This window comes from Callorhinchus milii, unplaced genomic scaffold, assembly GCF_018977255.1.
Source record: "Callorhinchus milii isolate IMCB2004 unplaced genomic scaffold, IMCB_Cmil_1.0 Scaffold2, whole genome shotgun sequence".
NCBI classification, from domain to species: Eukaryota; Metazoa; Chordata; class Chondrichthyes; order Chimaeriformes; family Callorhinchidae; genus Callorhinchus; species Callorhinchus milii.
The window spans coordinates 113620587-113646738 of record NW_024704743.1 but is presented as its reverse complement, the minus strand read 5'-3'; the positions used below and the strand labels follow the sequence as shown (position 1 = coordinate 113646738).

The 26152-nt window shown below is 35.0% G+C and overlaps 1 protein-coding gene across 16 annotated transcripts in view; it reads right to left on the bottom strand.

Moving 5' to 3' along the window:
• Positions 1-14826, bottom strand: part of eya1 (EYA transcriptional coactivator and phosphatase 1) — an 80009-nt gene extending 65183 nt beyond the window's left edge. For 10 of the 16 annotated variants that reach the window (XM_042332236.1, XM_042332240.1, XM_007886971.2 and 7 more), the window contains exons 1-4: positions 14645-14826; positions 12757-12872; positions 7038-7087; positions 4958-5085 (exon numbers count right to left, since the gene is read on the bottom strand). In XM_042332236.1, coding sequence (XP_042188170.1) covers positions 4958-5081 — 124 coding nt within the window. In that variant the 5' untranslated portion in view covers positions 5082-5085; positions 7038-7087; positions 12757-12872; positions 14645-14826. Of the gene's footprint in view, positions 1-4957; positions 5086-7037; positions 7088-12028; positions 12091-12756; positions 12873-14644 lie in introns of all 16 variants that reach the window. The other 6 variants (XM_007886967.2, XM_007886970.2, XM_042332237.1 and 3 more) reach the window with 5 other exon arrangements.
• Between the last annotated feature and the right edge of the window lie 11326 nt (positions 14827-26152).

The following is a 26152-nucleotide window of genomic DNA, read 5'->3' as shown; positions in this document are numbered from 1 at the left end:
TTCTATAAGATCATGGCTGATCTGTACTTTAATTCCAATTACCCACCTTTGCCCCATATCCCTTGATACTCTGACCTAACAAATATCTTGAAAATGTGAATGGATCTAGGATCCACGGCCTTTTGGGGGAGAGAGTTCCAGATTCCCATTACCCTTTGGGTGAAAAATTGCCTCCTGATTTCACTCCAAAATGGCCTAGATCTAATTTAAGATTATGCCCCTTTGTTCTGGTTCCCAGGAAATAGTTTATCTGTATCTACTTTATCAAATTCCTTTATTATTTTAAAAACCTAGATCAGATTACCCCTCAACCTTCTAAACTCAAGGGAATATTTACCAAGTTTATGCAACCTGTCCTCATAATTTAACTTTTTAAGCCCTGGTATTATTTTGGTGAATCTGTGTTGCACCCCCTCCAGAGCCAATATATCCTTCCTGAGGTGCGGTGCTCAAAACTGAACACAGTACTCCAAATAAGGTCTGATCAAGGCTCCATACAGTTGAAGCATCATTTCCTCTCCTTTATATTCCCACCCCCTTAAGATAAAGGCCAACATTCCTGATTTATAATTGTCTAATAATTATCTAATAATGAACAATGTAGTCCTGTAGCTCAGTGGTTAGAGTACTCGCCTCGCAAGCAAGAGAACTGGGTTTGATTCCTGGCAGGGTGAAATGTTGGGCAAGTTTCCTTACTCCACACGCCTGATAATAATCCCTCAAGNAAAAAACCCAATAACAATTTGGTCACCCAATCCACGATTGTTTGTGGGACGCTGCTGTGCACAATTGGCTGCTGCTTTTCGCCCACAAATATACAGCCAATTCACTTTACAGCATATTCTCTGAAGCCCTTTGAGACATCTCGAAGACGTGAAAAGAGCTATATCAAATCCAAGGATTATTATTATCATAACCTGTGTTCCAAAAACATTGAAAACTATTTTGCGAGATTTATAACATCTCATTAAGGAGGAATGAATTGCCTTGTCTAATTATCTGTAATTTATGTGATCATCCACTCCTTTCTGTGTATTCAAAATGGCAACAGGCAAAAAGGCGCATGAATTAGGGTTGATATATTTATCATTTAACTCTGACATAAATGTCTTCAGCAGTAGCATTCAAGATTACTTATATGGCCAACAACACAAATAATACGAACAGCAACTATAGAATTCAACTCCACTAATAGTTTTCTCAAGCAAACACTTCACTTGACAAGTGTTTGCTGAAACGTATGCATTATTGTTAACAATATTGTTATTGTTATTGGACGTACAACCCTATACATATCTTCATAGTAATAGTCAACACAACAGATTATCATACTTAAATATTAACTTACAAAGCACAAACACACAGAGATCATGAAAAATATAAAGCAATTTTAAAAATATTTGCAGGAAAATTATCAAATACGCAGGAGGCAATTATGATGAATGACACACGAATATTTACACTGGTTTCCAGCTGAAGGAAAATAAATATGTTTTACAAATATTTGGCAATTAAGAAACAGCGGAAAGAGAATCAATTATACTGGGCTTCCTTTTGTTTATCCTGTTGGAATTTTTTTCTCAAATCTTCCATTAGAATTTCACACTTCGTAACTGGGTTAATGAAATTACCACACTCAACTGGCGCTTTTGTGTACTTAAAAAGTACTAATTGCACATTATTAATAATTTTCTCACTGGCTGCAAATATTTTGTTAACGTTAAAAAATGGAATTTTTCACAATTGGCAATGAGGACAGTGGGCACTTGTAGTTTTATTGCTGTAACCAGAATGTTAAATGGGCTTTACAACTATTTTAATGATGGGAATTTTAGCGCAGTTATGTTATAAGGTTTTCGTTCATTATTTTCAATTGTTTGGATTACTTTGAATCAAAATAATAAAGAGATGACTGGTATTTGGTGTCAAATAAGGTCCAAAACAGATGACTACAGTGTAGAACATGTTCCTTAAACATATTATACACATAAAACCTTCCTATTAAGCAGCTTTTCATTTTGTTACCTGACAGTAATTCAGGGTTGATGTTAGAACTGTTTAAATATACTTAAGATGCAAATGTTAACTGGTTTTAGGATTAAGTGAACTAGTGTGGATCTTGAAAAAAATAATTCTAATTGATAAAAATGTGATGTTGTTTGATACAAGAAGCTTTCCCTCGTGATGGCAGAGCCCTGCATCTCCCTTATGAGCTATAGAAGTACTCAGCTAATGCTTTATAATTCTATTGTACATGAGGGAGTCTCAAGACAATACTTAGGAAAGAGAGAGAGCTCCCACTAGCAAATGTTGCCGTAATATTATAATGTATAAGTACTTCACATGTGCTTCAGCTGCAGCCATCAATTCTTCTTTTGAATTTTTTTTTCTGTGGACCTAATCTTATTTCCTGGGAATCTGTATTTCTATATGACCTGGTAACTGCAGTGGTGGAGACCTAAATTCTGATTTAGAGAATCTGAATTTGAACCTTGTCTGATGTCTAAATTTTATTGGTTCTGAGCTGTGATCATGGTTTTACAGATTCCATTTCAGTAGAAAAGAATGGGTGAGACTTGCTATTCTGGTCAATAACACTTGACCCTATCCTCTCTAACCCCAAACTACTTGGAAGGTTGCCAAAAGAAAGCAGCATTCAGGTAGAAAAGTTGTGAAAGTCAATAGAATAAAATTTTTATATGCCGGTATAATATTCAATAGTAACAAATTAAAGTAACAAATATAACCCCTGCACTCCCCACATCAGCATGGCTGAGATTTGCAAATCAGTGATATGTGTCATTCTATCAGTGAGGTAAATGTAGTGCTACAACAGCCGGTTATTACTCTCTGGTTTGCTTATAGTATACTGAGGACCCATGCTATAATGAAAGCACAGTAGATTTCTAGCGCTGATTGGCTGACTTCTTCACTTTACGTGCATATAATTATTATTATAATGTGCAGGAAGCACTGCTGATGTTGCGTCCTGCAAGCTGTGCATGAACCCTATACACAGAATCCGCCAAACAGTGACATCACTTCCTATGCACGAGAAAGAATTGATGTCAGCAGCAACACGATACCCTGAAAATGGTGATCATTCAGAATTTATGGGCCCAAACCACCACAAATGTTAAAATGGGGTTGTCTTGTAAAACTGTTTTTATAATTACCAATGCATAGAAAACTCATAAAATGCACTGATTGCAAAGATGGCAGCAGACTAGCATTTCCATTTTATTCCCTCTCCTCTTCTGAAGGCATTCAGATCTATTTTTCTTCTCCTGGGGTATACGCCTAAACATCCCTGGTACCCTCTGGTACTGCGAACAAATGCAATTGCCCTGTGCGATCCTGACAGCAAGTGTTAGTAGGCTATTGCATTTCAGGCAATCTTACAAGAGATGAGCTCAATCCTGTTCTCAACCAACATTCACTTGTAAAACAGGGATAATAAGAAAGTGATCAAGAGTTGAAATTCTGGCTATGTTTCACTCCTAACCTGGAAGCTAAATTCAATTGTTGTACATTTACTGCAGTACATTTACTGGCTGAGATCACAGGGTTCAGATGAAGAAGGCCCTTTTGATCTCATCCTTCCAAATTACCTATTCAACAATATTCCCATCAAGCATCAATAAACCGACTTAGCACATACCAGGGATCAAGCCTAGGGATTTCCCTGGTATGGGTATAAAATAGCATTCTGTATGGGGATAAAATGATTTGCTAAGACATCAGGGAGCTCATTGTTACATATTAGTGCTTGTTATCAAATAGGAATTGCTTCCTCGCTGACAAGAAATTCCTGATAATACTCGGCTTTCAACACAAGTCATTCCTGTCAGTGGGTTACTTTCAGAATCCTTCTATAGTAAAGATGCAAAACCCTGGATTTGCATTATTTCCAATACCAGTCAAGGATTGGTGATATTGTAATCCTTTTCATTGATTGTCATAATAATAATCCTTGCATTTGATATAATGCTTTATCACGTCTTCGAGACGTCTCAAAGCGCTTCACAGAATATACTGTAAAGTGAATTGACTGTATATTTTGTGGGCAAAATGTGGCAACCAATTGTGCAAAGCAGTGTCCCACAAACAGTCGTGGATTGAAGTGACCAATTTTTATTATTATAATTTTTTTTGAAGGAATTATTACCCCCAGAAAAGCGATCTGTCAATTGACTGACAACCGGGTTCCTACTTACTGCCAGGTAAACAGAGGCGTGTGGACTAAGGAAACTTGCCTAACATTTCACCCTGCCGGGAATTGAACCCAGGTCTCTTGCTTGCGAGGCGAGTGCTCTAAGAACTCCACTGAATTGGGGTGGAGTCCACTTTGTTAATTACATAATTGGGGTACCTGTAATTCCCTCTTTACACATGTGTTTACACATGGTTAGCACAACCGACAAATTAGACCCCAGCAAGTATCATCTTCATAGTAATACTATTCCTGCTGAATTTGATGAATGCTTTCTTTTTATAAATTATACATTACTATTCAAATATATAATTCCCAGCGGCCTAAAAAACTGTCCAGTAAAAGTGATGTCCAATTGTAAGAGGGATTGATTTTGTTTGTAGAATATAAAGTTTGATAATTTCGGCTTTTATTAAGCATTATAATATTTTACTCTTTTACAATGCTCACTGACAAACCACAATGTCTAGCTAAATGAAAACATGCATAAAGCATCTTCTTTATCATATGTTGATTGTCTAATTTTCTTGCAAAGGAGAAAAGCTACTGCATGTTCCAATACAAAGTTTAAATAAAAGAATAATCTGGTAAGACCAATGTATCAAATTCCCGCTTCCTCATCTACACCTCTTCCATATCTATTTCGAACCGGAAAGAATCAGCAAATATGTATGCCTACAAATGCACAGACCCAATATTTGTTTCATAGCTAAGGACCTAATTTTAAAAAAATCAAGCACCCACCTTCTGTGCCATTTGGTGTCATGGAATTATTATTGATACATGAGTTGTCAAGTTTTGGACCATTGGGAGATTCACTGCTTCCACTTACTGGACTGTGTGGGTTTGCTGGATCTTGCATTTCCATAGACCTACAAATAGAAGATAACCCTTACTTTTTCCACATATTTAAATCATCTGTCCTGAGAAAGTTCAATCAGATGTGGACTAGCTTTGAGAATTAATTACATTTAATGAATAGAAATATATATTAATTGACTTTCATGATAATAAATCAAAGAAATGAAACACAATTTTGTAATGAATTATATACAGTATATAAACCATTTCTTTTGAGAATGTAATGGTGAATCGTGCACAAATTAGAGGGGAAGAATGACATTTTACTGGATGGTAAAGTTACCACCCTCAGCAGTGTATCATGATATTGAGTTTCCTATTATAAGCAAGAGTTGCCAAGATCAGTAACTTTACCAACTAGCAAAAAGTCACCCTGCAAAAGTCTATATTTCGCACTATAAAATATACTTGCATGAAGACTACAGATGATGAATTGAAACATTGGTTTAACTGAAGATCCGGTAATTAAGTACAGTACAAAGTACTGTACGTTACAAAGTATTCTACAAAGTCAAAACATTTTTTATTGGTTTACAGTTGTGTGTACAGCTACTGAAATATGTTTCTTTTGGTAACGTCAGTAATATAATACAAGTGACTTAAACATGCATTTATCAAGAACCATATTATATTATTCCAAATACCACTCAGCGTCAAACAATATTCAAAACATATTGCAGTTAAACTGTGGCATTGGGATTTGTTACTAAGGATTCTAATTTACAAATGAGTATTTCTTCTGAATAATGGTCCATGGGAACCCTACTCCTCTGCAATCCACTTTTGAAGTGTAGTTCCTGTGGTTCTATTTAAAATATAAAATATTAAAATGCTTATGTTGTTCTATATTGTCATACTATGCTATAAAATTATTTGACATGTAACTTTAGAAAGTCATATGGCCTCATATTAGTATTATAGAAATGGTGAATATGTTATTTTTACACAAAGCTTTCCTAAAGTACAAAGAAAATGTCTGTGTAAATTTATTGTGAATTGGTCCTCCAACTTTATCTATCACCATAAATAGTTACAGAAATAGAGTATTGTATATGCTTGATTGATGGGGAATTGAGGTTCTCTTGATGCATTTGTTTATACTGGCAGGCTGCTTAACTGTTTCTTAGCTTCCTTTCCAGCAAGCAATACATTAAAACTTTATTATGCCCCCTGATTTGTTTACTTATTCAATTATATTAAGCACACCCAATTGAAAAGGGATAAGCTATACACTCACTCGGTATGTATATGAATTAGTCTGCTATAGGAATATGAAGTACTTGAGTTACCATTTGATTTCAAAAAGCCGAGAGGAATAAACAAAATTTACTGTCTATTTGATTTATGATTCAGTTCACTTTTCATATACAATTTAAGTATTTGATCAGCTTGATCTATGAGGGAAGGTCTGGTTATTTCACTTCATGTCCTTTGTGGTACTGAAGAACTAATATCAATAACAAACTGTAGGATCAAAGATCAAAATGATACATTAGATCCAGAGTAAGTTCCAAATGCTAATTGTTCACAATGCGATAGGTAACGCAAAAGAAAATGCATGAGTTACTTCTCACAGTGATTAATCTGCAGTGCTAAAATATGAAAAATGTAAAAATATGTTACACAGGATATTTGAAATTAATTTGAGAACTGCCATTGTTGGGATTCTGACTCAATTTTTTAAAACTTTAAATTTACAGACTGTGCATTGAAATACACTAAAGATCAGAATGTAAAAACAAATGGTAACCATTTACACAGCACAGTGTTGTTAATGCTTTGTTGTACTCAGAACTATAGGAATTATGCTGGAATACACATTTTAGTGTTTTGTGTACTGACTTACTGACGAGGTGTCTTTCTGAAATTGTTCTTTACAGTAGTAGTTCATAAGTGAACTTCAGAGAAAGCATTACATACACACTATGCAGTCTGCTCAGCAAAATATCAACAGACTTCTTACCTGGAACTTGGGGGATCTAAACCATCGGAATTAGGGCGAGCTTTTTTCACCTGCCAGTCAAGAACAAAACAGCTCCCTGTTACTCAAGTGTCACAGTATTCCAAAACAATAGTTTACTTGAAAAAATAACCGTTTATCAGAAAGAAAGGCAGCACAACAGAGAGACACATTGTCTTTTGGTTAGTCTCTTCTGCTGTTTCCTCCTCCAGGTCTTCTCTCCTCCCTAAGTCAGGGAAAGCAGCCAAATGATGGGAAGGTGATTCATCACTGTGCTAGACAGCTGCAAACTGGATTAACCCTCCCCCCAATCACCATGCAAAGCAGTTTAGCCAAGGTAAAAAAACTCCCTGAAAGGTAATTATTCGAAAAGGGTCTTGTTAAACAGAAGCAAATAAAGCATTGCACCTCCAGCATTGTCAGAGCATCTTTTATGTTCTATTAACCTTCTGAAATATATGTGTCCTCTAGCTCCACAAATGATTACCATTATTTTAATTTACCTAACCATTTTCAGTATACATTCAGTATACACTCAGTTCACTTCACATAATTAAATCAAGCTCTGTTGTAATGGAGAGTAAATCAAACTGTTGTAACTGTGAACTCATCGTTGAAATAGCATTTCAAGAAGGTTGCAAAATCTTTACAACTCAATTTGAGAATATTTCCAAAGTTATGTTTGCTAGACAAAAATTGTAGCATTCAGGAACAAGGTAAAATACCATCTTATTGAAAAAATTGGAATAAAACTTCAACACCTTTTAGTATTTTTCAAAATAAAATTTGAACTATATTTATTCACAGATTAAAAATCTACTTTTTTTCTTGAAAACATCTGATTTATGTGCAATCTATAAGACTGAAGGATGAAATGAAGTAACTATGATTTCTCCGAGAATGTGAATGCATTATAGAACAGCAATACATATTGTCTTGACATTTAATACTTCCTACAAAAACATAAAAACTCAATATATGACAATCCAATAGATTCTTTTGACACAAGTTTCTGGGCTTCACTAACAATTTCACTAACAAATGAATCCACGTTCTGTCACTCACAACAGCAGTAAAAAGTGTGTGTTCTACACCCAGTGACTCCGGTCTTTCTACTATAATAACTAATACAAATTGCCAGCAGGTGATACGGTTCAGGTGAGTAGAATTTGTTGGCTTTAAAGTACAAACAAATCTATCTCTTGCTAACAGTATATTGTCTAAAAAGCCTGCGTTCAGCATCTTTGATGTGCATTTCAATTCAACCTGAACCCAACATCTCTTTGATGTTTCCAGAACAAAGTCACAAAAGATGAGGCATTCCAAGTGCCATCAAATTCAACAAGGCAACTCTCAGGCATTCCTGTTTATACTGAATTTGGTACTGTTTTACTGTGTTCATTAGTTTTACTTTTAAATTGTTTCAAGAGTGACATTTCATTGTTAAGCTCCATGCATAATAAAAAAGATTTTAGCCGGTCATTTAATTAGAATCCATAAATTACTCCAGAAACATACTTATTGACATGAACCAAGGATTTTATTTGTTCATAATGGTATATTCCAATCTGCTCTTATCTTTCTTATAACAAATTGGATTCTACTTGCAAAACAGTTTAAACATTTAAACTGATGAGATAAATCATCTCAAAGAATAGCGAATTAACTACTACAGATATAATGTTGTTTATTATATTTTAATAAGGAATAAGAAGATATTAAAACTATACCTGTTGTTATGAATCTAGTAATAGCAATATGTTGAAAGGTTGAAACAACACAAGAAGTCTGCTCTACCATAGAACTACCAGTATGCTTGATTCTTTATTTAGCAACTTAATTATTTTTCTAAATACATTGAGATTGTTCTTGGTCAGCACTGGTGTTTGTGCTATTATTTGTACATATCTAATTAGGATAAATGCACTTAATTAAATAGAATGACCAACAACAGCAAGTAAGTACTGCATAAAATATTTTAAACAATTTACAAAAAAAACTTTGGTTGTAAATAACCAATTTTTATTCCTGTCAACACCTACTTATATTTAATATGTTCCCTGTTTTTTTCTGAACGCTAAATTTTCCTGTAAGTTTCACAATGACAAGGTTTATTGTGTTCATATTCAAAGCTCATTTTTTTCTGCATTCCTTATTTTACAGTGGACTAAAAGTTCCATATTCTAAGAAATTTGCACTGTGCTGATGCAGCATTCCCGTTCCACTGTTCCCATTTCCCAATAGTTTTCAGAGTCTGCTCCTAGCAAACACATTTCTGCATAGGAATCTGGTTAGTATTTGTTGCACTCTATGCAAATTAGAAAATGTTTCACAAATTATGTCAAAGTTTTAATTAAAATATGTAGGAAGGTAATTTTACTTGCATATATTAAGAATGCACTGTACTATTTTGTAAGTTTTATTATGTACATCTACCGTTTTGATTCCACTGTTTCCCTATTCAAAATATGATTAAATGAAAATTTACGAAAGGGGTTTTAAAAAAAAACTTAGAATAGTTTTGAATATCCACAGTGGCCCAGGAAATAAGTATACCAGCAAAGAATTCAATTTAAAAGAATGATTAGCTGCAGATGTTAAAGGATTAGCCGAAGTTTACTATTTTACTCCAGTTTTGTTGTACACGCACTACAAAATGATAACTGTTAATATTTAAATACTTAGAATTCAGAATATTTATAGTACCTGTATAAAAAGCATAATGGCCTATCCTGCTACTTAAAGGAATAAATATTTGTCTCCTTTATTGTTTTCATTTAAATAGCACTCACTCATTCAAGGTCTGCTTACAGTCACAAGTGCTTATTTCTGCTTTTTACCTTTTTATCGTTATTCTGATTAACTTTAGATATTTGGTTTCATATAGAAAGTTCATTACATACAAAAGATATTACATAGATATATGAATAAAATAATCTTATAAGTTCATTTTAAATTAGATGTTTTAACTTGCATATTGAACAAAATGTAAACATATGCCAGAATAATGCGACTAGATAACACTGATGTCATAAAAATAATTCTATCTATTTGCACTAGGATTTTTACTAAATTTTCCTTCTAACTGGAAGCCTATGCTATCAGAGAAAAAACCCAAATGTATTCATTATTAGCTAAAAATTTTGTACTCTGCTACAAAAATAGTCAGCGCTTAATGAGAGATTATATACAATATATAAATGTTTTATTGACAATTAATTAGGCAGTTACATTTATTTGAATTAAAGGTTCAATTCTCTTTAAATAGTAATTTGCTGTGAAGATCCACAGGTACATAAATGTTCAATTTGTTTCTCTTGTTTTGTTCAATCTGACATACTGCTTTAGCCTTCCACTGAATTGCTACATTAAATCTGTTAACGCTGTGCTCTTCAACCTCAGAAATTATTTCCAGAAGGGAAACTCTCTTTGAGACATGATGAAACAAGGCTTAAAGTACACATTTTATCACATTTTCCCTACCGCAGAGCCAGACATAAATGAAAATCCATGACTTCGATCCCCCTTTTAAAGTTTTAAAAACGAGTATTATCAGTTTGGTAAGCTGCAACCCAAACCTGAAATACTTATGTTTCAGATTAAAAATAAACAGAGCAGGTTTTCAGAATCTGCCCTTATATTTGTTTAATTAATAGGGCTTTTAAAATTCCATTGAATTATTGCTGAAATACACCTTGTTCAAGTACAGGAAATTCACACGAGCGCACCAGCACACCAATAATCAACTTTACCATTTAGTCTTTGAATTTACAAAATTATATAAAGGTTAATAATTCTGAAAACCAAGATAATAAACTTTTAACTGAACACAAACAGATTTTAAAATATTTTTCATCAGTTTCAAAATAGTTTAGGAATCTAAACAGAAGGAGCAAATTAATTCTAACCCTTGGCAGCGGTCAGGGCACCACAGGGTGCTAGCACCTCTTCATATCCAGCTGCCAGTAATTTTTTTACTCCGACTCTAAAGCAGTTATTTTTTCTGTGACAATAACATAAGGATCCCACAATCCCTGATACCTGTTAGCTAAGGCAAAATCTAACACAAGTCTGAAATTGATGGAGTTCTGGGGAGACCACCTCACAGACAAAGTAGAAGCACATATCATAGATGACAGCTACTTTTCCCCTAATTATCACATTTTATGGGACTAATGCTTTTAGCTAGTTACCTTTTCCCAATAATAGGGTATCTAATTCACATCACTAAAGATATCACACAACCTCAAAGTGCCAGACACAAACAGATGAACCAACAGTAGGGTAACAAATTGCATTTTCACATGCATTTTGGTGCTCTTGGCAAGCTCTCTTTTCAAATAAATGAAATGGTATTTTTAAAATAAAAATACAGTATTTAAATATCTTTTACTTTAATTTGTTTAGTATATTTAATATAGATTACATATTTTCTTAGCTTAATAAGTGTGCCTATTTTCTTCAAAATACTTCACCTCTCCCTTGTAACCCAAAAAACATTTGCTTTAATTGTATTTTACCTCCCTTTTATATAAAATCTAGTTTAGCCCATTCAAAGCTTCAGTGCCTCTCATTGTGCAAAGATTTGAGCCTAGAAACAGTGATAAACACAGTTTTCCCTTTTAGAAAATGTGCTACCACTGATATTGAATGGTTTGTCAACAGAAGCTGAATTCATCCAAATAACAGTTCAACTCAACAAATGTAAATGTAACAAATAAAGAGTTTCATTTAACAACAGAAAGGGCATTTATGACCGAATTCAAAGAAGCTGAAGAAAAAGTATAAAATCCTGAGCAAACTGTTCGATTTTAAACTGCATAAATGAAAATAATTGTTGCACATAAAGTATACGTAGATTTTAAAATTATTTCACCACACAGCTTAAAAGACTAATTTACACACAAATAAATACACCTTTAAAAAACTACTTAACTCTGTAAATCAGTTTTATTTTTAACCATTTTAAACACACATCTAACATAAGCGCTTACCAATAAATGTCAACTGTTTAAATTTGTAGATTCTGTTTACTCTGCTGGTCCGAAATAGGCTCCTATGGGGATCAGAATGTTTTGCTTGGTTCAAGGAAAATTTAAACTTATTAAGAGAAGGGATTTCCTGGTTCAACAAGTATCGTCAAATATCCTTAGATTGCAATTCACTATGCACTATTCAAATTAAATAGATTTTATCTAAATATTCTTGTATATTTAATTGAATATATACAAAAGAAACATATTATTCATTACATTTAACTCCCTTAATTAGTTGAATAATCGTAAATAAAAACAACAGACATCCCATCTAAAGTCACTGTGTGAAAATAATAATTCCCCCCGCCAAAAATATGATGACCTAATACATTTTCTAAAACAAATTCACAAATGTTAACAGAAACTCCACTGCAGCTTAATTTTATGGAACAATAAAAATTGCAGGCATTCTCAAAGTCTATGTTATATTGAGCCAGTATTTGTACAGATTTATAATTATAGCCACTTTATATTTATAGTAATTTATTGTGGCACTGCGTATAATGATTCAAACTTTATTATTTTATGAAAGCTACAACATCTAAGAGTTTCTATAAACTAGGCCCTTATTTACTAAATCCCCAGGGTAAATGTATGACTGATGCCTCAGCCTCAGAGAGCCGGACAACTACTGGCGGTCCAATGCGCCTTTCCATACAATTTAACAGATACAATCTTGTACTCACAGCACTTGAAAATGCAGATCCTCTCGAAACTTGTCTGGATTTTCTTCACGTTTTTTTGCATTCAATTGATCATCATTTCTTATTATAATCCTTTCCTGATCAACACCAGCAACTGTCTGTTTCAGGCAAATAACATAGCAGGACTTGTGGAGGATGAAACAGAGATGTGAATGCAGTCCAATCACCACTGCCGACTAACTGCAGAATGTCTGAGGAAAGCAGCTCCCACAAAGAAAAAAGGCCACAGTGGACTTTGACAGGAAGACTTAGAATCGGATATGACACTAGACTGCACCTACTAGCAAACTGAAGCACCAACTCTCTTATGCGTCGCAAAGTCACTGCTCTAAGCAATATACCTTTCCCATTAAACTGCAGCAGATAATATCAGTGATCCATAGACAAAGAAATGGCAGAACCTTCATCCGTCCTATTTGTTTGCTCAATCTTGTGGTTCTGCCCAAGCAGCCTGAGGGCTTTTTGTTTTTGTAATGCAAACCACAGTTTTTTTCTTGCATCCAGCCCTACTGGTTTAAATGCCACAATGGAAATAAGCAGTGTGCTGTCCGAATCCTCTTTCGTACCTTAAATAAATTCATTATGTAAATGAGCAAATCCACAGTTTCTCAACAAACAGCTGGGTGTCTGACCTAATTCAAGCACTCCATCAACAGGCAGCAAGCACATATTTCTTTAGCTGCTACTACTTTGATCTAAGAGCTACTACCAATCCACACACCTAGATATTTGCTGTATTCATTGCAGCACAACAGTTGGTAATGACATTCTCAGAGGCTTCCATAACATGTAAAATACCTTATCTACGAAAACTAAACATATAAAACAAACAAAACCTATGCTTGAGACATTAAGCAAAGAATTTAGACTTGTCTAGCGTTTACTACAGCCTCTGTCATAACATTAACATTTTGAAAGCCACAAATATATTTTCATTGTACCAGCTTTCCACAAAATAGAATAAGAAGGCTTCATGTAAAATCTATCTTTAAGAAGTTTTAATTGTTAGCTAAACCTATTTAGCATTTTTGTGCAGTGTTAAATTGATAAACAATCAGCAATTAAGCAATTAATAAGGATTACCATATAATTTTTGTTAAACGTATTTCTTGATCTATTATATTTTTCATCATAATTTTGAAAAGTGAAAAAAAGTAATGAATTTAATTAAAACTAAACTAAAACAAAACATTTTATTTAAAAACTGCCAGCTTTCAATGCATTGACTTCCATTCATATAAATAATATAGGTTTCAATAAAAGAATATAGTTTTGGAAAAAACTAATCTGTAAACCCAAGAGTTTTGTAATTATTGCACATGGCATCAAGGTTTATTTTATTCACTAACAACTTATATTTGAACATATATATATCACCTTGTGAATTCACATATTTTGAACCTATCTTTTTTATGGGATTTCTGCTTCAAAAACTAGTTTTAACATTTTATAAAATATCCTTGTTTATTTTCTTTGCTTTCACCCATTTAATAAATCCATTAAATAAGGAAACAACAACTTCCATGTGCATTATTAATATATACCTTAGTGCAAGATGTGTTTTGTTTTTCTCAGTAAACCTCCATAGGTCAGACTGCAAACGCAACTTGTACTGTCACAATATTTCTACTGTACGTTGTTGATACTAAAGTGCTATGAATAGACTGAAAAATAAGATGACTCACGAACAATTTTGAAACTTAATACTTATACAATCTGCTTACATGTTTATCTACATCTACAGATACATATGAAACAAAATAAAGTCTAATATAGATATATAGTTTTTTTTAAAAAATATGTATTTCACATATAAATTGCAGAAAATCACTTAGTATAGAGATCTGCCAAACAGTCCTTTACTTCTTACCTTTTATACAACTCATCAATACTCTAAAGAGATCTAAAGTGGAAATATTGTCACACTCTATGCCCAGTTCCTTCCAGTGTACAATGTGACACTCGCCTCTTTGCAGTAGTTGAGTAAACACAGTGGAAATCAACCGGAGCTTCGAGTTGCACACACCTAATACTTCGTTTTGCTTCTGTGCAGCCAAGAACTCTGGGATAGTGACCTCCATATATGGGAACCACATTTACAAGCCTTGGCCACTGAAATGACAAGTCAAGGAGAGCACTTTTCATGACATCACGATCTGAACAACAGTCCACTATATTTATATACCACTCGATACAATATAATAATAATATTTAACATTTAACCATTCACGTCCTCCCGACGTGAAAAGCGCTATACCAAATGCAAGGATTATTATTATTATTATTATTATTTCTTGCAGTTTTTTTGTTAGTAGGATTTTCGTAAAAATTAAAAATCAAGTGCGACCAAGTCATATCACAAAAATGCTTACTGTGTTTTTAATGATTGCTGTGTTCCTGCGCAAAAATGTTGATGCAAAAATATGTAGATTGAGTAAGATTACAAGGAAAAGATTTTTTACAAAAACGTATTTTGTATTAAATAACATTACTAAGAATTGCATTTTAATTGTCAAATGAGACAACTGTAAAGCTCTGTCATCGTTTTAAATCAAACGACAATGAAGGAAAACAATTAAACTCTGAATTGTATGCCAAGCCAGGATTGTTAAGCACCTTGGGACTCCTCCCAACTTGAAAGGCACAATATAAATTATATTTGTATGGTATTGGAATTAAACCTGGAAATTGGTTTTGTTTCATTAATGTCCAGTTAGCAGCTAACACTAACAGAGAAACATCCACCTATTTTAATGTTCACTGTTCAAATCAATTTAATATATTCAGCAAGCACACAAATGCAAAAAAAATTGAAAGCCAAAATTATTTTTCCAAATTTTACCCTGGTAATTCAATCTGTAGAAGACAAAGTAACCAGGTCATGCCACATAAAGATAGAATTAGTGTCTATAAAAAAAATCTAACTCTACATTTTTCCCCAAGAGTTAACAGAATGAAGTATCTGAAGCATTTGCTTTCCAATAGCTATTTTAAAGTTTATGTAGCTCCACACTTGCTGAGGATTATGCTGCTCTTTCCCATTCACCGCCAAAACAGTACTGTCCAAAGCAGTTACCTAGATCAGAAATTTGAACTCTGATCTTAATATTAAAACAGCAACTTTTATGGATCAATCCAAAAGTTTAACAATTTAAATATTCTACCCTTAAATGACAATAATTTGAAAGGATTTATTCTTCAAACTTTTTCTATTCTGACTGTGTTGAAGAAATTGCAGCTATATAGCTGCATAATCCCAGAAGATTATCTGAGAAGAAATTTAGAAATACATACAAATACAGTATTTCCACAATGCAGTGCTGGGGATTATTTCTTCTAGCATATTATTTTTTGGCAAAAGAAAGGCTGGTGTAATTAGACATGTCAATATCGTGATATAGGAGAGGTATTAAGGAGGAGGGCGGGAGATTGAGATTAAAAACTCTGCTATGTGTTCTTTGGATGACTGGAGGTGTAAGGGCCCATTGATCTCCTCCTCTTTCCTGGGCTTGCCCACTATTTCAGGGGCCCGCTCCGTTTCCTTCTCTCACAGGTAATGGGAAGCAGTGAGTCAGTTTGCACATAGTGAGAAGTCAGCAGTTGAGAGCCAGAATGTGAAAAGTCAGAGAAAACATAGCAACTAAGGTGCACTCAAGTAACGTTTCACAAAGTGAATGTACCAGTTTTATTTTGGGGTTTGTCAGCAGAGACAACAGAGCAGATCACCTCAATTTTAGACTCAAGGAAGTCCACCATCTCTTCACATTTGGAGTTAGAGGAGAGGATGGGAAAGGCATAGTAATCCCATAGTCTGATCTGACAGAGCATTGGAATGCTGGGGGGTGTTGCATTGTCGGAGGTGCTGTCCTTCAAATAAAACGTTAAACAGAGGTCTTCTCTATCTCAAATTTAAGGATCATTATTGCTATTATTGCCGAGGTCACATGGAGAAATTCCCTTCACTTTTTAAATAATGCCATGGGTTGTATAATGTCCACCTGAATGTCTCATCCAAAGGACACCACCTCCAACAATGCATAACTCCTCCTCCATCATTGCACTGTGGAGTGTTAGTGTAGACTGGGTGAGTTTGAAGTCGTGATGTGGTGCTTGAACCCACAAACTACTTGTGATAAGATATAGAAAAAAAGGTAATGGTGAGTGCACCTGCAGGTTTGGCCTAAATGAGACATACATTTATGTTCTGCACATAGAGGAACATGCTCCTCATTTTATGTTCTTTCAAAACTGACACATTTGGTCCGTCTAAGATGTACTTCCAGAATGTTAGTCCCAAATGAAACAGCAGTAAAAGTATGTTTCGCTTAACGCAGTCAAAAGGGAAATAATTCACACAATAATATTATGCTGGGGCTTAAGTAAACAGTTAAACAAGTGGGTTTTAGTGGCATTACCAATTTTTTTTACATCTGAAAAATTTCCTATGGGATCCTATGAAATTTTGTATGTTATCAAAAAGGCACGTACGACTGAACTCTTAAAATTCTGTCATCATCCATTCTGCATCCTTGCAGAATTTTTAATCCTATGAGTTCATGTTCCAGTGTGGGACTTGAACCCACAAGATTCTGGCTCAAAACTTCATCCCCTCTGCTCCATCATCGGTGGCTGTGCCTTCAGCCATTATGCCCCAAAATCTCTACCTCAATCCCTCCCCCTTGCCCCTTCCCAACCTCACTTTCAAATCCCGCCTAAAATCCTTCCTTTTTGATTGTGCTTATGGTCACCTTCCCCCTCTCTCTCCTGCTGTCTAGTAACTAATTAAGTAATTAAATTCATTGCTGTTTGTGGACATTTCTGAGTGCAAATTGGATGCCATGTTTTGTCTACAAAATACACAGTTACTATACATTAAAGTAAAAATCCTGTGAAGTGCTTTGAGCCCCCCTGACATAAAAGGCATCTTGTATGAAATGCAAAGATCATCATATTCTTTTAAGTCGGAAATTGCATCATTTTACCTGAGACATCAAAGTTGAACATACATGGCTCTTTGGAACAGCATAGACAAGAGCAACAACTTGCATTTATATAGACTGTGTTGGTGGTGCACATTGCACATGTTAATAGAGATATATCCATCCACGAAATGTGAACATATATGATGAAAATATATAACAACATTTGTGTGCCTCATGTTGTGCCCCATCTCCCTCATTCCCCATTTCAGGGAAGATTTGCAATAATGTGGATTTGATAACAGTGACGTAAATACCATCATGTTCTGTTGACCACCTTACCTTTAAGCTCTCCTTCAACAAATGGGAAAGTTTGTCTTACCTGTAGGCAGAACAATTTGATGCCACTGGAGACACTGACCCAGTCTGTCACTTGGAGTCACTCCCTCCTTTGCCAAATTCAGCAATGTTCCAGTGGCATCAAATAGACAGTATTCTGGACTCCATAACACTCTCAACCATGACTATCTAGCTCTGGGAGGTTGGCAGTCTTTTGCTCACAGTTCCTCCCATTGGAATGTTTGCAGTTCCATTTCCCACTGAATTTAATGTTTAAATATGGCAGATGTGTTCAGATGGCAAGTATCACCTTGTTGTGCTAATTAAACTGGGGTTAAAACCACTTTTGAAGACACCACCTGATTGGCTTTGGTCTCGCAATCTGATTTTGACCTTGCTAGGGCTAACACTGAAAAATTGCAATTTTTATGTATTAACATTTTGATGGGGCAAAACATTGCAACTATATAGGTTCTGAATAAAATCACATAATGCATTGTCCTCTACATTGATTCAAAGCACTCAAATCTGCTCGGTAATACATCATATGACCCGAGGCATGACAAGATGCTTGAAAATAACAATATTAATAATCAGTGAAGAGAGATTTGCTGCTAAAGCAAATGTAACACTAGCCTATAATATCTTGTTTCATTAGATGCAGCATTTTCTTGGCAAGATGGAAATTCAGATTTTAATTTGCTAACTTCAGCATTTCAATACCTCCAAGTGGAAGGTTTTTTTTCATTCATCATTATCCTCCACTTCCTATTTCCAAGTTAGTCTTCTATCCAATTAATTTTGCATTGATTGCATGAGCCTTAAAACTTTCTTTGAATGGCTCATGTGAAACTTCAAACACCTCTGAATTCAAGCAAAAGTATCCTTAATGGTTTGTATAAAAAGCATAATGTTTGCCAATGTTATTTCTATCCTGCATCATATTATCCTTTCTCCATCCACTCAGATGGATACAATAACCAGAAAGATAGATTGTATGAAATGATTTAAAAATTCCAGTGCACTTCTGTCATTTATCATTTACTTTGCAACATATCACAAAAATGGAATAAACAGCCTGGATCAGAAAGCAATGCTACTCACCCCACCATCCGCTCACCATCTCCCCATTACACATTTCTTGGGTGTTTGCTATCTACCTTTCTTCTCATGATATTTTTTGCTAAAATGGATTATGCTTTGTAGTATGTTTTGTGTTTAGACAATATATAAGATGTTCTTTAAGTAAATGTAATGATAAGTATTATTGCTTTTCATAAAAGTCTATACAAACAGACTATGGTGTAGGGTATCAACATATGATTGTTTAATTTCTGGGATTTGGATTTACTATGATTACTGTGAAGTCCTTCGAGAAATTTAATGTAATAATCATTATATAAATCAAGTTCTTCCCAGAGAAAGCTTCCGCTTTTCTGTGTTCTGTAAAAGTCCCACTTGAAGAATTGGAATTCAACTCATAGTGCAAGAACAATCTTGGTCTTTGCAAAACTGAAATGTGTGTATGTGTGTGTGTGTGTGAGGGGGGAGGGAGGGGTGGCTGTGGCTGAACCTGAACACAGATTTTGGAAAAATTCCTGTTCTGCAGCAAAGACATCCCTCATCAGAAGGGTTTCGTTCTATTCCATATACCCCAGGGTCAGCCACAACCTCCAGGATAGTGGGTAAAAACGCTGTACGCAACTGTAAAGGTTAAACTGGACACTTTTAAGGCATGAATTTTTTATGTGTTTCACCTGACTAAATTTAGTCATTTAATTTATATTCTCCATCGTACAGCATTGGCAAAAGTAGTTGGCAATGGTTTAATTTAGTCATACAATTATATTTATTTTGTCTATCACACTATCAGACTAAATTTAATTAGGAACGGGAAACATTTTCACCATATATCTGCAGCTTGGACTTGCACTTTGTAATGCCGACAGAGAAAAAACTTCTTATGACAAAGCTCTCTGACTAAATGTCCACTGAGAAATATGGCTTGCTGATCAATTAGTTACAGAGTGGTGAAAAGTACTTTCCAACAGACAGTTTTCAGCCAATTAATTTTATTGTTTCAATCCCAATTGTGTATTTAATAATACACAAATATTGATTGCAGTTGACATTTATAGCAGTAAACTGCTGACCCAGGGGTTATAAAAGTGACCATGTGTGTTATAAAACAAACCTAAAGCTTATATTCTGGGTCAGTTATGTAACCTAGGGGGCAATCACTTCCAAATCATAGGTTAAAAACTGCAGTTAATAATTGCTTTATCGTACCCTTGAGAAACATTTATGGGTAACATTGTTTTATCCATTGTTGTCATTGCTTTACGCTGATAATGCCCAATAATGTTGATGTGACTACTCACATCTGTCATTCCCAACAATAACTTAAAGAAACTATTTTCTGACACATACCAACATTTCAGCTGATCATGTTTAGTGCTCCAGTCCAAGGGAATAATAATACTTTTTTTTATCATTTCCTGGAAACTATTTCAAAGCTGTACTTGCAGTTCAAAAGCATGAAAGTGGGGCTTAACGTATAAAACATATGACTGTCCTATCATTTTACAACATTTGATCTAATTCAAACATGAGTTCAAAGGATTAAGATGAAATCTCATAAAAGTGTGATATCCTTAGAATATTTTCTGCATATTCAAAGTACTGTATGTTGAAATCTTTTCGTGGCAAAAAAGTTCAAAAGCCGGAAAAATTAATAGCATTAAACCCCAAAAGTATGTGCAATATGCCTGTAAATTTCTTTACATAGAAATATATCAATGCAGTCACCATTTTCCTCAATAGTGCAGTGGGTAGGATTTAAACTAGTAATGCGGAGAGAAAGGCAAATTGCAATTTAAAACCAAGTAAAGAGGGCAAAGAACAAAGGGAGTAGTGGACGTAAAAACATTAGTAAAAACAAAATTAACAACAACAACAACAACAAGATTCCATTTATAGAGCGCCTTTCACGTCAGGAGGACGTCCCAAGGCGCTGCACAGTTGGGTCATGACCCGAGCAGGGGGGAAATGGTCAGGGTGAGGGGAGGGAAGGGAGGGAGAGAGGAGGGGGAAATGGTCAGGGTGAGGGGAGGGAAGGGAGGGAGCGAGGAGGAGGAAGAGAGTCGAGAGGGGAGCTGAAGGCACGGTCAAAGAGAAAGGTTTTGAGACCGGCCTTGAAGGAGGAAAGGGAGGAAGCAAGGCGAAGGCACTGGGGGATGGAGTTCCAGAGCCTCGGGGCTGAGAGGCTGAAGGCCCGACCACCGATAGTAGGGCGGTTGGGGCGGGGGACGTGGAGCAGACCGGAGCCAGAGGAACGGAGGGTACGGGCAGGTAGGTAGGGGGATAGTAGGTTGGAGAGGTAGGAGGGAGCAAGGCCGTGAATGGCCTTGTAGGTGAGGATGAGGATCTTGAAATCAATCCTCTGGGGGATGGGGAGCCAGTGGAGGCGAGCGAGGGTGGGAGTGATGTGGTCCCGAAGCCTGGTGCGGGACAGTACACGAGCTGCAGAGTTCTGAATGACCTGCAGCTTGTGGAGGGAGGTGGCGGGAAGGCCGGCGAGGAGAGAGTTCCCATAGTCCAGCCTTGAGGTGACAAAGGCGTGAACCAGGGTTTCAGCAGCGTGAGGGGTGAGGTAATGCCATTGTCTGGCGATATTCCGGAGGTGATGGAAGGCGGTGCCAGTTGTGGTGCGGATGTGAGGGAGAAAGGACAGCTCAGGGTCGAACAAAACGCCGAGGTTCCTGACTGGCTTTGAGAGGTGGAGAGTGCAGCCTTGGATGCTGATGGTGTCAGCGCCTGAGGTGCGGAGGCGCTGACGTGAGCCAATCAGGAGGGCCTCGGTTTTTCGCACGTTGAGCTGAAGAAAGTTGTCTCTCGTCCAGGACTCGATGTCGGACAGGCAGGCTGTCAGGACATCGGTGGTCGTGGAGTTGAGAGTAGAGGAGGAAAGGTAGAGTTGGGTGTCATCCGCATACATGTGGAAGTTAACCCCATGTTTGCGGATGAATTAAGAGGGTTGAGAGAAACCAACAGAGGTTGGGTAACTAAGAGGACAAAATAAAGCAAATAGCTGGGGAGAAATTCCACTTGGCTCTAGATTTATTCCATTTATGTAGCCTTTTAGAGCATCCAGAATTTGGCATAAATAAAACCTGAATTTTGAACTTAGTTTTCTGTAAGTTCTTTTAAGAACTACAGATTTTCTTTACAATGTTTCCTTCTCCCCACACACAATTGCAGTCATCATCATCTACTGCCCATTCAATGATAAATTGTGTTTCATTTTTAATATATTTTGGCTGCAACACAGCTGTAGACAATATAGCTTTATAGATGTTTGCCTGCAAAATACAATCAGTACAATATACTTTAATATAAATTCTATGAAGCGCTTTGAGATGTCCTCCTGACCTGAAAGGCTTTATGAAAAATGCAAAGATTACTATTTTTAGAAAGTCACAATTGATAACAATAAATAACATGTGGTATAGCAATAGTTAAATGATTATAAATACTGAGCTCTTTCTCACATATGCATTATCACTTTACACAATGACAAAACGTCAATGCAGAAGCTACTAAATTCTGGCCCTATTAATAATCAACAACAACAACGTCAAATTGAAAATATACAAATATATAATGTCCAACTGTAAATACGGCATTCTGTTTACATATTGTCTGGAGCAATATATTTCTTGCAAAATCAGAATTGTTGTCTGTTGAATTCTAGGGAGACAGTGGAAGTAGAACAAATTAGATAAATTTCTGCTAGAAAATAATATCTTGGGATACAGTATATGGTTTGGGACCCGACATTTCAAGCGACTGCCAGGATAGTGGAAGGTGAACCAGATAGACCTTTGTCTTCTTTCACCTTGCAAATTCTTATATTCTTACGTTCATTCTGTGGAGCTGGTGATCTGAATTAATAATAAGTAGAATCCTTGTATTTTATATAATTCCGACAATGTCAAAACACCTAAAAGCATTTCACAGGTAATTACTGTCAAGTGTAATGACTGGGTATTTCCAGCCAAGCATGGCAGCCAATGTATGTACAGCAAGGTCCCTCAAATAGCCATGAAGTCAATTACCAATTTATCTGAAGGAATGTTGGCTCAAACACCCTCTTTTTTTGAATAGTGCCATGGCTTCTTTAACATCCACCTGAATAGGCAGAAAGGCCTCACCTGGAAAATGGCACTTCCAACAATGCAGAGCTCCCCCAGTGTGACACTGAATACCTGTCTGGACTGTGAGTCAATTTTTTTGTATGTTCACTATAATCTATATCAAGTCTGACAGTGCTAACTTTTTGCTTAAAGTTAATGCATCAAAGTCAGGACTGCACTCTATTTACGACTGAAAAATGAGCCAGCACATTGATGATTATGCAATTTCTAAAATGGCAAGCTTGTTGAAATACTGTCTGGAACCATCCTAAACTAAAGCTGAATAATTAATTACCTATTGATGAACGTTGATAAAGTTGCACCTCACACAATTTTATTGACATTCGTGCTATTTTTGCAATGTTGATAATACATGCAAAAAATATTAAACAAGTTTATTACTTGGATTTGTTGCACAAATTTGGATGATGAAAAGTTTAACGGTTGAATTGTAAATAATCAGATTTAATCATTAAAAACGCAGCTGCAATTACTTTGGAATAAAATTTGTCATTAATTAATCTCCACAAAGAACTAAAGTACCTTGTTTATAAAGGCTAGTTTACCTACACTAAAGTTATTTTAAAATATTTAACTTTTGACTTTTAACCTCGATACAGATATATAAATCCATAAAAATATTAAATGAAGACAAATAATGTCATGTTCAGCAAAAGCAAATTTTTTTGTGAGAATTTTTTTTCTGATTAACAGTATTATGTTGCAGATATTGCAACTAGTTTTGACAACAAAGCAGATGTAGTGAAGTTCAAGTGCAAACTTTCCAACTGAAATCTCTGAACAATCCCTGAAATTATAAATTGCTTTTATTATTGCACCCCCCTCCCATCCCCACTTCACATTTCCAAATGAAATTCCATTGTAGTCAGTAAAGGTTACTTGTACTTTACTTTATACATTTACATATACTGTATATTATCACCTCTAAACCATTAGTAGCTATTCAAGTCCGCCTTCTATAAAAGAGAAGGATGTCGGATTGAAAAAATGTTTAGGCCAGAGTATACATAATTAATGAGCTTCCAAGCACAAATCAGTCCCTAATAAATAATTAAAATTAATCTCATTATGGAAGTTTTCATTTAGGATAATTTAATTAAATGACAGCCAAAGGGTTTCTGAGGGATGAAAGATGCTGGTGCCAATACTCTCAGCTAATGATTTAGGGATGGTAGAGTGCATTAATGCACATAAGGTTTATGCATTATTTAATAGATTCCTCTGAGGCAAGGGAAAAGGGCAGATCAATGTTAACTTGTCATCTCATCAGTGCTTACAAAACACTTCGTAATAAATTGCTAAAACCATAAACGAAAAAGTCACTGTCTGTTCTGTTGATGTACATAGACCCACCTTACTGTTGTTGCGCATGTTGAATCACTTTAAAAAATGTAAGTTCAATTTCCATTATGTCATTGAAAAACCTGCCCCAAACTTTGAAAAAAATGGCCGATCACATTGGTTCTCATTAAATTAGTGATATTTATAATGTATTCACCTTGTGCATCTGATACCATATTGACAGTACAGTCATGTGGGGCACATTAGTAATCCTTCTGAGCTGGCTGTGTTTTGTGTTCAATCTCCATAAGCACTAAACAAAGAATTCAATTCCACAATTCTTATATGTAAAGTTTTAGTTGTTTAATCAACTTATGTCACTTATATGTTGCCATAAATCATCCAAAGCAAAGATTCTGCTATATTCACACAGTACAGCATGCAAAACTGGATTTTTGATATACCCAAAATATTTAGTTCTACAATAAAGGTCCACTTATTGATCGCAAATGATTCTGTATTAAACTATCATGTGATCACACTATAGAAGGAAATTAAACTGACCAACAGGAACATGGCTTTAAATGTAAAATAAATTCACATCAATCAAAAACTAAATTAGTAAAAAGTGGTGATAATCCACTTTCTACATTCAAATTCTAACCACTTCCTTCTCAGTTCTATTATAGTGATTTAATTCCATGGTAAAATGCAAATATGCAAATATTGAAGGCTAAAAGATTTTAGCTAGCCATATTCAATATTCAAAACTTCTTACGCTTAGCTGAGCGTGAAACACCACATCATTGAACTAAAAGGAATATGAGATATGAAAAGAGTGCTAAATGTTGATTTAATTCTGTAATTAGACTTTCAACATTTAAATATCTAATTGGATTTAGAATATAAAAATTACAACCGGCCTACATACATATATATTTTCTTTGTGATTCTCCTTACTCATAGTTCCAACCTTTCTATTTTCTTTATTGCTTTAATTTTTATTTCATTTTTTTAATAATCAATCCTATTTTCTAGTTTTTATTAGTTTATTATTTATAATTATAATTATTTATTATTATTTATAATTATTTATTATTTATTAGTTTTTATTATTAACCCCTTGATATTTTTACTTCTCAGGTACTTATCAAGTCTATTTTGAATTCTATTGAGCCAAGCCTTAACAGCCACTTGTGGTAATGATTCTACACTCTCCTAATTCTTTGTTTGAAGAAAAATCAAATCTTCCATCATTTCTTTACTAACAATCCTGAGACTGTAATAGTCTTATTTAAAGATATATCATTTAGAAATTAAGACAGTCCTTTGCTTGGTTAGGCAGATAACCGAGCGTTCCGGGATGCTGCCCTGTGTGAAGGGCGCTATATAAATGCACGTTGTTGTTGTTATTGTTGTTGTTAAGTATTAGCACTAATATTTGTATTGTGCAAACAAAGTTTTTTAACTTTATATAAACAAGTAGTTATCACCTAAAATATATTTAAGGTAAATTTAATATAAACATTTTACACCATTTAACATTTTCCCCAAGAAGAAAGAAGTGTATGTGTTTTGGCTTTTTAAAAAAAATATTTCTTAGAAAAAAGTACCTAATAAATG